Source organism: Protobothrops mucrosquamatus, unplaced genomic scaffold, assembly GCF_001527695.2.
Source record: "Protobothrops mucrosquamatus isolate PMUCROS unplaced genomic scaffold, P.Mucros_1.0 scaffold366, whole genome shotgun sequence".
In the NCBI taxonomy this organism is placed as follows: Eukaryota; Metazoa; Chordata; class Lepidosauria; order Squamata; family Viperidae; genus Protobothrops; species Protobothrops mucrosquamatus.
In genome coordinates, this window is record NW_015386700.1 from 231,745 (window position 1) to 247,485 (window position 15,741).

The 15,741-nt window shown below is 35.0% G+C and overlaps 1 protein-coding gene across 5 annotated transcripts in view; it reads right to left on the reverse strand.

Moving 5' to 3' along the window:
* RIMS1 (regulating synaptic membrane exocytosis 1) overlaps positions 1-15,741 on the reverse strand; it is a 101,571-nt gene that overhangs the window by 54,154 nt on the left and 31,676 nt on the right. For 4 of the 5 annotated variants that reach the window (XM_029284084.1, XM_029284081.1, XM_029284083.1 and 1 more), the window contains one exon: positions 755-864. In XM_029284084.1, coding sequence (XP_029139917.1) covers positions 755-864 — 110 coding nt within the window. Of the gene's footprint in view, positions 1-754; positions 865-4,972; positions 5,045-15,741 lie in introns of all 5 variants that reach the window. The other variant, XM_015815685.1, reaches the window with a different exon arrangement.

The following is a 15,741-nucleotide window of genomic DNA, read 5'->3' on the forward strand; positions in this document are numbered from 1 at the left end:
TAAATATCGGCAAAAGATGAATATCTAAATATTATTTTCTAAAAAGATGTGGGATACTAGCATAATATACAGAAGGAAAAATCTAAAAGCTGTTATTTTTTCAGTTATAAAACACAATGTAAAAAATATAAATTGTATGAATGCATTGTATATGATTTCTAATTCAAACCTAACAGTTGTGATTTTCACAAGAAAGTTACATAACTTTGAAATGCAGTAATTATATTGTTTTACATAGGACAGAGAGGACTAGTGGACAACACTCTTTCGAAATTTCAACAGCCAACCTTCTAAAATGCAGTTCCCTTATATTCCTTTGTGTTTCACCCAGTAATACATTTTACCCATATTTTCATTGGATTTTGACATGCTCAGAAAGGGATTTCATTAGTCTTGTTCACATTCCTGTCACCAAATTGCCATCAATTAGCTTCAGCTAACAAAACAAAGTAAAATTCAAGACATGTCAATAAATAGAATGAGGATCTCCAAACATCTTGGGGATAAAATAAAGAATAAATAATCACACAAATAATTGATATGTATCTGCACAAATAAAACATCAGCCTTTTTTAATCACCCGTACAATTCACAATACATGTTTTAATATTGTCCTACCCTATCAGTGGAAACCAATAAAAACCTGAATAATCTATTAAGCAAGATCCAAGATGTTTTTGAAAAACAAGAAGAGAAAGGAAGAGGAAAACAGAGCTAAGATTTTCAAACTATAAACTAGGTTTTTTTTTGATACCTTGCTCTATACTGCCACTCCTGATGGGAACTTGTGGAAGCTGTCTCCCCTTACGACTGAAGGACATATCTGCTGGAGATGACTGCATGGGACTTCCCGGTTGGCGCATTCTGCAGGAAAAAAATTAACATTAAATGGGGTGGTGTCACACACAACCAAATCAATGAGATATTACAAATATAAAAATGTTAAAATATCAAAAAGAAAATATACACAAACTATCTTATTATTTATGTTCTTAATATGAGAAGTCTATTGGTTAAGGTACCAGGCTAAAAAGCAGGAAACGGTGAGTTCAAGTGCCACCTTAGCCATGAAAGCCAGCTGGGAGACTTTGCGCCAGTCTCTTTCTCTCTCTCAGCCCAACCCACCTCACAGGTTTGTTGTTGTGGGGAAAACAGGAAGAGGAAGATATATTGGATATGTACGCTGTTTTGTGAATCTGTAAAACTATCAGTAAAAAGCTAAGCATTTGACAATTTTGTGGAATTAATAATATTATTATATACATAGGTCAACTCTTTTATAAACAGAATGTCAGAACATGTTCACACATCACCAGGTGAGAAATCTCTGAGAATATGATTCCAGGATATTCTTTCAGCTGGTATTTATACCACCTCATTTCTACGTTTCCTCTTTTGAAATCATTGCTTTGTTAAAATCATGGACATAATTACCGTAATATTGCAATTCTCAGTGTGGTATCATTAGGAAACTGCAATAGCCCATATCATTTAAAAGATAACAGAAAGTATTACAGAGAAATTACAAAAAAAAGGCCGTTTAAATAGAGATCTATAATCAAAAACTATCATTTGCTTCTTCTGATACATGAATGAAAACGACCTTCCCAAGATCCAAAATCATTCCTGACAGATAATGCACTCTTCTCTCTCAGTGTGATAGCCCTACCGTTGTAAGAAACACAGAATTTTGCAGATTTCTCTCTGCCTCTGCAATGAGGGAAATGCATAATACAAGAACATATCCTTCATCGAATTATCAAGGTTTTGCACTGAAGTATTGCAACATTCTGAAAATTTTCATAGGAATCCACTGTGCATCAGAATGATGTGAAAACAAAACACAACCAGATTTTAATTAGTAATCCCTTTGTATGATATAAATAATTCAATGAATGGAAGATAGACTGAGCAAAGGATGTAAGAAAACATTAGATATCATGGAGGTAGTGGTTCACATCTGTGAGGCAGAAACAAATCTTGTGCAGTATATTTAATAGCAACCTAATCAAAAATAGAGAAATTGGAGGCGCTTCCAACAAGCACTGTGTCCTGCTGGTACTGCATTTATGAGAAAAACATAGGAAGGAGAGATCTTTGAGATAATACACAATTCCAGACTGTTACTCCTTGTGAGTAGACTGCAAGTAGACAGCAGTTGAGTTATGAGTTGAGTGGCTGGGAATTGAGGAATACCTATTAAGGTCATACTTGTAATGCAGACTTTCAAGGGATAAAAGCATGGCCAAATCTAATTTCTTCAACTCTTTCTGAAGTTTTTTTTTAAAAACTCTACTGTAAATATTAATACCCTTAAGACCAGCAAGGTTTGACTGTATTCATCGGGTGAATTGCTTTTTCCTTGGAAAAAGGGTTTTAAATATGATTTTAAAAGTTCTGGAAAATATTATATTTTGAATTAAACAGTAAAAGGATGCTTAGAATGTGGATTGTAGAAAGTTAACAATGGATTAAGTGTCCAGATGGAATTGAAATGATAGTTTTATAGTTTTGAATTAATTAGAAGAATTCTTCTCATGCAAAAAAGGTGATTGGGGCTTTTTAAGAGGAAATATAGTAATGGGACCTTGAAAGTCTGGCGCTAAAGGGATCTTGAGAACAATAAATTCATCTCATTAAGAAAGAATGAAGCTCAATCTCTGATGGATGTTTTTGCATTTTGGTCTTCAAAATTACTTGATATGATAGATAGATCCTGTATCACTAAAGTTACAAAAGAAGAACAAGCAACAAATTAAGTTGAATATAGATGTAAATGTGTCAAGTAAAGATAAAAATATGGAGAAGATGTTTTGGATATATAAACAAAACTGATGGATATTTCACTAATTAAAAGAGATATACAATTATTAAATCAGAAAAGTGATTTGGATGAATTTATCTCACTAGGTCCATGAAAGAGGCCTGTTGGAGTCCCGAAAGAGTTTATGAGAAGTAATAATAAAAGGACGATTTTTACTTACTGGATGTATATCGAGTTCTGGCACTATATTTGATGGGGTTAAAAATTAACATTGTTAAAAGTTTAGGCAAGGAATACAAGTATGGCTTATTTGATCAAGGTTAAAATAGAAAATTAGTTATATCTGGTTTTTCTTATTGTACTTTTGCTGATAAAGAACAAATGATGAGGATTTTCTACATTTTTGTTCCTTTTTTATATATTTTTCTTATATATTTCTATATTTTTATAATTTGTATTAGTTTTTATTCTTTCTATTTGTAATTCTTAATTAAAATATTTTAAAATAGAAAAGTTGGCACTGAACCTCCAGAAACTAGGTGGTGAATAATGGCCTGATACTAGAATGATTTCTAGATCTTGACTGAGTATGATATTTCCCCCTAATTATGATTGGGAGATCACGGATTCTTAGAGCTGGAAGTCCCCTTCTAAAAACACATGGCAGTAGCACCGTTGAAATAACACAATGATTAATACAAGTCTTCATGAATTTTTTAAGGATAAATCTTGTCAGACTAAGTGCATGTCATTTTTGCCAACTGAGAAAATGATGTGGTTGTTATAAATCCCAATTTCAGCAAAGTAATTCATGATATTCCAGTTAGCAAGCTCATTAACATGGGCTGGGTAGCAGATTTATTACGCCAATGCATAACTGGACTGAAAACCATATTCTCAAAATGTTCATCAATAGTTTCAGCTACAAATACCAAGTTCTTCATTAGAAAACAGAAATCAAATATACTGGTAAAGGATGAAATGGAGAACACATAGCTTGATAAGGTTTGTGCAAAAAGGTTCTTAGAATAGTATTGATCAAGCTGAATGAAAGTCAGCAGAGGGATTTATCTACTTAAACAGCAAATGAATTTTTAAGCCACCTCAACAGAAATAGCATTTCCAAATTAAAGAAAGTAATAGTTCTACTCTATTTTTTATTGCTTAGATCCACTGTATCTGGTTTTAGAATGAATTCAGTGGCGCTAAAGGAATTATGTAAGTTTAGTGTTGAGAAAAAAATGACTTGGGGAGATGTCTTAGCTCTTTTGAACTACCTGAAGGTTTCACACTGAAAAAGATCAAGACTTGTTCTCTGTTGATCTGAATGGAAGGGACAGAATAAGCATCCTGTCAGTCTGTGTTAATTCACTGCATATATCTTCTAGTCGAGGAGATATAAAGTGAAGTAACCTGCCTTAGGTTAACAATCCATCTAAGGGTGATAGTGGTTTTTTCTTCTAAACTAGATCATAAGCTTTTTGCTTTGCTTCTCTTAGTGAGCAAACCTTGTTTTCTGTCCTCTGTGAGCAGTTCAATAAACTTGGCTCAAGCAGATCTTATGGTCTCTACTCATCAATCAGATAGGAGGATTTTACTCGTTAGCTGTACCACTGGTTTGCTTTGACAGAGCACATACCGTTTCAACTTTAAAGAGAATGGAATTGGACAAAGAAATTCCACTTTGCTTGAACAGAAATGCTACCCATTGGTGCAAAACCACTAATGCAACCAATTCTTAGCAAGCTCCCTGCTGTCTTTCATGATATAATTATATCATTACTACAAGACCAAAATTACTGTGCTTTGCTGTCATGAAGAGATTCCATGCCAATTGCACTTCAAGGCTCCATGATTGCTTGCTGTAAATAGACCATATGTTAGAGCAGGTAAATTTAAAACTTGTGAACTTCAACTTCCAGAATTCCCCAGCGGGGTGGGGAATTCTGGGAGCTGAAGCTGAAGTCCACAAGACTTAAAGTTGCCAAATTTGGAAACCCGTGTTAGAACTATTTAGCAACAGCTTTGAGAAACCTTAGTAACAAGTCTTTGACAGACTTTATATATTTAAGATTATGACATGTGCATAATCATATTAACAAAAAGTTTATTATGACCAAGGATCAGCATGACATGTGCATAAAAGACAATAACATCAGCAAACTGATCAAGGCACGTTGTTGTTACGTACTGTAGAATCCATCTTACCTTTCTGTTTCTAATGCAGAGCTTTTCCTAATCTGTTTTTGGGTGCTATATCTTTCCACCTTTCTGGGATGCCTGTGAAATGAGATGCCAAAAAAAAATGAAAAAGAGAAGCAAGCAATCTAGAAACCAGAAAATTGCAAAGGTTTAGCTTGATTTCTTGCAAATGGAAGTGCAAAAACTTTTAGGTTTTCTGAATGACTACTAGTAATGGACTTTGGAGAAAATGCCATCTGCACCCACCTTACTTTAACCCAACAAATTCAGTTTCTCTGGTATATATAATGCTAACCAGGCTGACTATTTCTCAAATGCTAAACAATTCTAAAATTGAAGCCATAGAAAACTTCTATTATTGGTTAAAATCCAACATTAAGGGTCTGGTAGAAAAGTGAAATTCTCCTGGGTTAAAATTCAAAAAGATGCTCTTGTATTATATGTATGCAGTATAAAACAAAAATAGCACAATTTAACTGTGATAATAAAAACATTGCTAATCAACTTGGGCAGATATATGTGATTTGAATTACACATTGATACGCTATAGAAAACACATTTGCATGTGGTAACTGTGAGACCTATTATATATTTTGGCTATAGCTTATGCAACTAAACAATAAGAATGTATGAATGTTACATTTGGATGTTAAATTCAAGTAGAGTCAAACCATCTGATCACAACTCAGCTGGGTTCTTGCTATATTAAACTGTCAACATCTTATGCCCTCTGGCTGTTTTTAAGAGATACTAAGATTATATAGTCAGGCTGATTTCAGAATTTGAAAAAAGAAAGAAAAAGAAAGAGGAAAAAATCGATGCTGCTTCCATTGAGCTGTTTAAAAGTATTACCCCCTATGTATTTTTCACTGACCACGGGTATTCAGAGCAACGTTATTTTGTCATAACCTTAACATGACAGCTGAGAACAAGTTAGGTGAAAACATTTTTATTCTTAAATCACAATAAAAAGAATCCAAGCCTGCAATCCACTATCAGCACGGTCTTGAAAAAAAATATTAAAGGGGTTTGATCTACTGTGATCAAAAGAACATCATTTGAAGAGCTGGCTAATTGGGATTTTCTATAGGCCTCAAAGAGAGGCCTAAAATACAGTAACATCATTAGAGGCCAACTATTAACTTTGGTTTTCATTCCACAGTCTAGTCCCAAGAGCCATAATGCTTTCAGAATCTTGAAAACATCATGATAGTTCTCCAGAATTTGAACACAGCAAATCAGAGACCTTGGGATATAGGATAGCAATAGCACTTAGACTTATATATCACTTCACAGTGCTTTACAGCCCCCTCTAAGTGGTTTTACAGAGTCAGCCTGTTGCCCCCAACAATCTGGGTCCTCATTTTACCGACCTCGGAAGGATGGAAGGCTGAGTCAACCTTGAGCCGGTGAAACTCAAACTGCCAAACTGCAGGCAGCCGGGAGTCAGCATAACCACTGCGCCGGCACAGCTCAGTTCATGCATTCCTTGGAGTTTCGCAGTATGGTGACTGTGCCCTCTCACTGACCACCCGATAGGCATGTTTCTCAGGGTAACATGTAACATGTCCTCACTCTCACTTCCATTTTCTGTTACATTTCATTGGTCTCCTTGAGGTCTTTGATCTAAATTTTTTAATGAATTTTTTGCTTGTTGCATTGTCTTACGGTTTTTCATTCATGAAACCCTTCTTGAAAGATCTGTAGACATTATTTAACTGTACTACCTACTACACATTTTTCTATTTTTTGGGATATCTGCAACAGGTTTTTTTGGCAGTGTTAATGACCTTCTCACTCCTTCTGTTATACACTGTTAATAGAAGAGCATCTTATACAGTATATAATAGTTTTATGTTTTTTTTATAGTAAAGAACTAAACGCATCTATGGTCCATAAACTTCCAGTATCCTTTAAAGATTCGGTCAAAGTCCAAATCTTAAATAATCTGCTGACTTGATCAGAAAGGGAATGCAATAAAAAAAATGAAGATATTTAAGCGTTACTTAATGAACTTAAGATGCAACACACACACACAAACACACATACCTATCAAACAGTAAAACATCCTTCAAAGATGTAGAAAATAACAATATAACATGTGACAGAGCTAGGTTATAAATTAAGATTTTAGTATTTAATTTCATGTATTATACATGTGGAGCTGCAAGACAACTTTAGCAAGGATACCTCTGTATTTCTTCTGGATTAGCACTTAGGAAGTTTAAACTGTCTTGTTTTGGATTGCAAGACTCCGGCAGTGTTGTTCTTCACAAGTTTTGGAAACATGGAAGTGAAAGTTGAACAGAATGGATAGAAACAAATAGAAACAGAGAGATGGTCACATGCAATGAAAATGGAGACATGCAATCAAGATATTTATATGACAAGAGCATTCCACTGTTACATCCAGCAACATTTCTATGTTCTCTTTTTCACTGTTTTTAAGGAGGTTTTTTTAAAGAAAGTAATAACTGCTACAAAATAAAATGAAAGCCAGTAATAAACACTAAAGACCAACATATGCTCATCAATAACACCAAAGAATATGCAGAAATTCAGAAATAATTTGGAAAAGACCATTTGGAGTGCAGAGAGTTATGAATTTAGCACCCATATGCATTTCATTAAATGCATACATTCTAATCCTCGGAAGAGACATAGCAGCTTTAAAACACTGTAGAAAGGTATCTCATTCAAACATACATACATTCCAAACAAACTTTTCCAAATTATTTCCGAAATCTTACATAATCTACTGACATCTCTCCAGCCCTGTTGGAAAATACTCTCTCAAGAGCTGCACATGAGTGTATTTTTGTGAGTGGCTTTTAAAAATCTGTGTATTTGTTCTGACATCCTTTATGATTTTTCTCTTATGTTGCCACAAAAATAATTTCTTTTAGCAATACAAATTTAATTTAAAAAATAGCATGCCTTTATTTTGCAGAGGAGAGCAATTTGCAAGATAGTACTGAGCATTTTTTTCGTAGTTATTCTAAGCTGAGATACATATTCTAATTATATACACACCCATACAAATGCTTCCATTGTAGATCAACAATTGAAAAGAAAACATTCTTGGAGTTTGGATTGAAGTATGGATATTTACATTCTATACAGGTTCTTATAAGCAAATATTTTTTCAACTGTTACAAAAAATCTTGATTGATTCACAATAGGATAATAGGATTACAGCATGTAAAAAAAAAATTCATACAATATCTTAGAAGAAACTAAGCTCATTTTTGCTACCTAATTGCTTAACTAGGGGCACAGCTAGTATTTTTTTTTCTACCTGACAGTATGATAACCTGGCCAATATCAGAACCGAACAGTTTTTAATTTTTGGTTTGGTTTTTAAACTCTGCCACAAATACACGTAGCCTACTAACTTTATTTGGTTTTGCTTCTCAAATGTTGATGCTTTGACATTTAATGAAAAGATTGAAAATGATAGTTAACTTTGGCAAGAATAAGTGAACACAAAAATTTCCACAAAAATTATTTTATCTGTCTACTTCTAAGTAATCCTGTCTACTTCTACACTAACCATTTTTAATAAGAGAAGAGGCCTTCTGAGGATAAAAAAAATAGTATTTGACACTTCAATACCTGCAGTATTTTGATAATGAAAATATTTTAGGAACTAACTTGAGACAGTAGAGACTTCATATTTTCAATTCGGGTAGATGTTATTTAAATGTAATTTTATTACATAGTACTTGTGTACAAAAGAAACTGCCTTGTTGATGTTTTATGGAGAGTTAAACTAAGGCTTACTACATACTACAATAAATAATACTCAGAAACAGAGATATACAATGAATAGATTTTCTGGGAATCACAATCTCAAATGCATCTGGAGAAGATTACATCACTGACATCTCTTTCTTTCAACAAGACTTCCCTTTGATCTTCTCCTTGCATATACACAGAAATCTGTTTCTGAGAATCCTCAAAGCATTTAGAGCATTTTTATTGGCCCAAGGATGTGCTGATGATAGAGGTGTAAATGCTATTCACTTATAATGTGAATTATCAGATTTGGGCTATAAAAATCCAGTCAAGTAATAATTTGCAGCAAAGAGATGAGAAAATAGTGCTTCTTTTCTGCTGTTTAGTGTTAACATGGATTTTTGCACCCATAATTCTACTTATAATCCAGAATTAGATATTGAGAAGAGTTGATAAGAAAGATTATCTGAATGCATAATTTGGCAGCCCAATTAAAAAGAGCAATTTGCTTTAAGGGACAACATATGAAAAAATGTTTATTATCCAAGAATGATGCGGCATCATGATTCAAAGAATAAAATCATAATACAACAACAACAACAAAACCAATAGATGATATTTACATATATCACATTTGGCCAATCAGCATATAAAGAGAAATCCAAAGCACTGGAATTAGCAGTTGCCTTGTTCAGAATGTCTGCCACCAAAAAATTTAAAGTAAAAAAATATAAATATACCATTACACAAACTCACTGTTGTGAATTGAATTATGAACCATATAGGGCACAATTTGGCCTGATGTTAGGAAGACTTAAATCACTGATTTCATTGAGGTTTAGCATGCCAAACTTTCCAGAGCTATGATCCCTTGTAGAAAAAGGCTGGATTCCATATATTACAATGTAATCCTAGAGGATTTTTACACAGACGTAAGTCTCAGTATTAAACTGGTTTATTCCTACGAAGTTGTCCTGTAGAATATCTTATGAGATCAAGCTTTAGGTCTAATTACTGGGGAGAAAATCTCATAGAATTCAGTGGAGCTAAGACATGCATGAAATTTCTCTTTCAATGTATTATAAAGCACAAAATTAAAGCATCATTGTAGTGATGCTCTTGCCACAAAGTAGGACGCAATTATTGTGAGGAATCATAAGAGACTAAAGACAAAGGAGCAAAATTTCCTCTACTACAGAGCTCAAATACTTATTTGGTATGTTAATCTCAAAGTCTAAGGGAAATGTATTCCTCATCAACTAAAGATTCTGATTCCTTTACCACTCCTCTTCCTCATTTCTCTCATATATACTATCCCTCTTGCTCATGTTGATACATAAGAGGGCCTAAATAAATCTTTTCCAGTGATAGCCAACTAAGAGTTGAGTTCATCACAAAATATGCTATTCAACGTGTGACTGGCACTGACTTAAAAGTTGCTTTATAATCATTGAATGAAGTTCAAGGACATCTCATAAAGTTGCAAATTTGAGTTCCTGGAAACTGAAACTTTAAACACGTGCTGTTCCTACTTGATATGAATGATTCAGCAAGCTACTTTTCAGCTAGGAGGAGCTGACTAGTACCTGTCATCCTCCGGAGATGCATGTTGGATATGAATCCGGGGACTAGTGGGTCTTCTATCTAGTGAGGGGGACCATCTACTTCTGTTTGTTCATTGAATAAAATAGGAAGAAAAACAGAACGTTTAGTGAACAACTTTATTTTTTAAAAAAATGCAAAAAACCCCTAAAAAGTACCTCAAAAAAAACAAAACAGTGCCTATTTCGTCTAAATCATGTTCAGCCTACAGAAATTTTGTCTGAATTTATATTAACCTGGATTACTTACATTGAAATTTGTAAACTATTCTGCTTTTTTAAAATTAGCAGTCAATTAGCAATCTTGTGCAGAATTTAATTTAATTTTAGATGAGTTTGCTATCTGTCTGGGGTTCCAATTTTGATTCTAAGAAGGTGCATTTTCTGGCATGCTCGAGGTCACTGGTAACAGACCCCAATCTTTTGATAATTTATTTTTCACATTATACTGCATTATGCAGTGCAACTCTGCGTGCTTTGAAAATAATTCAGAAGAGAGCAAGCACAAGCCCAACGACTCTTTAAAGCAGCAGTGTCTTTTTCAGGCTTCCATGCAAGCATTCTTTAAAGAGGTATTGCACTTAAGCTTGAACACACATTCCAAAACACCTTTTCTGAATCCCTTTCAAAACATGTGAAGTACTGGTATAAAGTACATTTTTAAATTGATAAGCCATTTATATCATTAAGATGACTAATGGACCAAACATCTGCATTTCAAATATCTGTGTATTTTACAATAAAATATGCATTCTTGTTAAAATTTAATTAATAGTTAAAACAGAAAGGATGTGTTACTATTGACATTTCTCCATTTTGGGTAATCAGGCTTTTTGCTTGCTTACTTAATCAAATAATTCTGTTACTGCAGTTGTGGAATTTAAGCCCCTTATCACACAGATAAAGGGAATTTTAAATAAAATATTTTCCTTGTATGCATCATAGCATATTCTTATTCTGAGTGAAGGAATTGCCTGGAGGTGCATCAAATAATTTAGACTGTTGTCATTTGGTCTATGGTCATTCTGGGAATTACAAATCTTATTTTTCTTAGCTTTAAAGAAATCTCTTCCATACAACACTGAAGTGCTAATGGGCAGATATATTGTTAATATGAACATTTTAACTAATTCTTAAATTGTTTCCAGTCTTTGTCACGCTTACTGTAGCCATTTGGTCACATTAGTCATAACTATTTTAAGTCCCAGTAATTTCAGTAAATATGCTCTGGATCCCATCTACTACATCAACCAGTCAATCAGTATTAACTTTGTGGAATGCAACTTATTTTCCTAGTTATAACATTAATAATTAAAGATGTATTTGTCTGCTAGCATAGGTTAGAGATGTAGAGATGTAAAGAGACTCATTATAGCCAGACAAACATTTCTTTAATCAGAAAGTTTGGAACATTATATGGATCTCAGTGTTCTATTTTCATTATTTCTCTTGCACATCTTGATATTCAAATTGTTGAGTGCTTTTCACTTAGAAAGCATTCATGAGAATGCATGACTGGACCCTGAAAAAACAGGATTTTTGTAGGAGTATAATATTCTGGGTGCTAAAATTTAGGGGTGTGTGTGTGTGTGTGCGTGCGCTAAAATTTAGATGTGTGTGTGTGTGTGTGTGTGTGTGTGTGTGTGTGTGAGAGAGAGAGAGAGAGAGAGAGAGAGAGAGAGAGAGAGAGAGGGAGGGAGGGAGGGAGGGAGGGAGGGAGGAGAGACTTTTGATCATGTATCTTTTATATTCCATTCACAATTTTCTGAATCTTTTCTCTTATTACAACCTCATTATTCCTGGATGTTTCTTCATATTAAACATATTGTAAATATTTGGGAGTATGCTATATCTAAAAAGTGAACTGAACTATTCTTTTTTTAAAAAAGTTATGTAACTGACTTTCATCAATTATAAATTTTAGCTAGTGTCAAGAAAACAGTGTAAAAGTACTATCTGTTCTGTTTGCAATATAAGATTTCAGCAAACAGCAAATTGTCCACATTGTTAGTTGTTCTTTTTTTGAGATACTTTCCAGTTTTGATCAAAGAGTTTTATGAAAAAAAGCAGATTATATATCAGGGGAGTTAGCATTCTAGCATATTAGTAAAATTTCCAAGATACTTTAAAAGGCAGTTAATAAGCGTCAGGTTTTCCTGTAAGCCAAATATTAAAGCTATATAGGCACCAGTGCACTCAAAGCCCTTAATATGCTGATATTTTGTATAATAAAACAATAAAAAGAAAAAAGATTCATTTGCAAACATGCATTATACTGTGTAAAAATGTGATCTCACATACGTAACTTGTTTCAATGCTGTGGAATGTACTACACACAATTAATACATAGGATGCCATGCATTTGGACGTAGTTTGTATAGGTATCTTTGCACCATAAGAAAGGTTTACCCTTTTTGCTATAATTCTTTCAGCCATTGCAGTCTTCCCATCCCCATGACCCTATTATAGATCACTTATTTCCCACAGCCACCAGTAAGCTTACGAGTAAGACCAGAGACAACTAGCGATCTCCTCCACTTTGTCCAGCTAAATCTAATCCATTAGGAAAAGCACATGGACCCCCTAGTACAGGGGTAGGCAACTTGGCTCTTTTATGACTTGTGGACTTCAACTCCCAGAATTCCTGAGCCGGCTGGCTCAGGAATTCTGGGAGTTGAAGTCCACGAGGCATAAAAGAGCCAAGGTTGCCTACCCCTGTCCTAGTAGCTTTGTGGATCTGTTGGAGGAGGAACCTTTTTCCCCACATCCCCACCACATATTCCTGAGTTCCTGCTGCCATTAGCAGTAAGAAGCCAGTAATCTCTTCCCTGCCAGCCAGCTGATAGGACTCATTAGCTGACTGGTGGTAAAAAGTACTATGGCTGCAAAAAGTATGACCAAGATCTGTTTCTTAATAATTTTTTACAGAATGCTGGAAAATATTAATAATATGATATTCAGGGCTATAGAAAATTCCCCATGCTTGATTTTTACATTTATGGAGATTGTGTAATAGAGTCCTACCTTTTAAGAGCAGGCAGGCTTATTGAATAGGATGATTAATATCTTTGACCTTTGACATTTTGAAGGATCGGTACAAAATGACAATATTGTAAATTGATTAAAATCACTTCAAGATCTTGAAATCTCTTATATCAATCTCCAGAAACTCTTGCCCTTGCAAAAGACTTATTAGCAATTTTCTAACTGAACCATCTTTTCTTCTCACAAAAGTGCTTTAAAGGGGCTTTTGGGGGGAGTTGTGGCACTTTTTCTAATTCCTTAGAGGACATTTGGTTATAGTGAAGGAAAAATCCTCTGGTATCCTAGATTATGGGGTATTCGGTGTCAACATTAAAAGATTTGCTCAATCTTTTGCTCTTTCGTCTGGTCTTTCTTCTTCAGAAATTTTAACTGCTAAATTTAAACTTTAAGTTGGTTACATTTACTGCCGTTTGGAATTCAGTTATGAGACCATCTTAATTTTATGGTGACTGTATGATTATTTTTATCATACATAGAGGCAAAAAATTTAATCCCACTCCCATAAAGGTTCACTTTTTATTAACTTCCTATATTATTTCTGGAAACACTTTTCTCCACTTTTCCCATATCATCCATCATTGTGAGACTGCACTTATTTACTCATTGCTGTTGGTAAAAACATGAATTGGGTATGTTCAGCCGAGTGCTGGCTGCTGACTGAACTGGTCAAGGCCATTTATGGTAATAGACAAGACCTTCAATGTAATGTCTTATTGGGAAAACAAGGCTCCCTGCCAGTGCCAACATTTCATACATGTTTATAAGAACTTTACTAAATGTGGGATCTGCATCCTAAAACCAAGACAACTTTATAAATTGAATTAAATTATATATGCAGTTGTGCAAACAGGCTAAAAGAATTGGCTTAATGTTGCAGAATACCCTTCAGTCATAATATCAGCTGATTCAAATTTCCAGACGTCAGTCCAAAAGCTCGAACACCATTGAAGATCAGTGCTGCTCCCAAAATAAATTATGTGAAATAAATTGTTACTGTCAGCCCATGCAATTCTGCACACTAGGCAAGTATATCTTTTAAATTATATAAAGCACTTCCTGAAATAAACATTTCGGTAAAGTTTCCCCCATGTTCATAGCTCCTGGTCCTGTATTGGATGCTTAGGGGTATATGGAGTGTTCAGGGTGCATAGGGTGTTCAGAGGGACCTGCTGCACCGTTTTTAGGGCTGCTTGTTCACCTGGTGCTCAGTTCTTACTATGGCGCCAAGTAGTTTTTATATGACAGCAGCCATACCCCCAATAAAATCATCTAGGCAGATGGTCCAAACCACGTGAGATCACCAAGCTAAGAAATGTTTCAAATACTTGGGAAGCATCATCATGAGCAATGGGACTTTGGATAAAGAAATTGACTTCAGGATCAGCAAGACCAGCCAGGCACTAGACCAGCTGTATATTAGAGTGCTCAGTCAACATAACAACCATATTTCCACAAAGCTAAAAGCCTACAAAACTGTGGTTTTCCCCTCCCTCCTATATGGATGTAAGTTCTGGATTCTGTACTGATGACACATCAAACAATTGGAGAAATTTCACTTGCACACTCTCCGCTCCATTCTTGGCATTTGTGGGCAAGGCTATGTTTCAACCTAGAGGTTTTGGATGATACAAAGGCCTCCAGCACAAAGTCCCTGATTATCAAAGCCCGAGGCTGTGGTTGGAACACATCATCAGAATGGATGACCACTGTATGTCACACTGGTTGCTTTAGAGTATATGGAGTCTGGGGAGAGACTTCAAGGTTGACTGTGCAAGCACAACAATGAAACTGTGAAAGAAGCCCTATGCTACTGTGACCTCCAACCAAGGGAACCAGAAGCTGCAGCTGCTGATAGAATCTGGTAGTGAGCCCCAGGCTATAAAACGTCCACCGGATTTGAAGACAGGCACTACCAAAACCTGATAGAAAACTATGAGGGGCATCACAGAATAATTTTCATAATTACTAAAATGGACTTCCAGTATCCCTATTATGGTAGACCAGGGGTAGGCAACCTTGGCTCTTTTATGACTCGTGGACTTCAACTCCCAGAATTCCTGAGCCAGCTGTGCTGGCTCAGGAATTCTGGGAGTTGAAGTCCACGAGTCATAAAAGAGCCAAGGTTGCCTACCCCTGTGCTAGACTCTGTGCTTACAGGTTGGGACTGCAGAGCTACCTCTGTGTCCACAGATGAACTGCTGCACAACAGAGTGTCTTCTTTGACTCAACCAGATATCTATCTATCTATCTATCTATCTATCTATCTATCTATCTATCTATCTATCTATCTATCTATCAACCATCCATCCATCCATCCATCTATCTATCTATCTGGAAACTGGAAGCAGAGAGGAAAAGGTCATAATATAGATAGATAGATAGATAGATAGA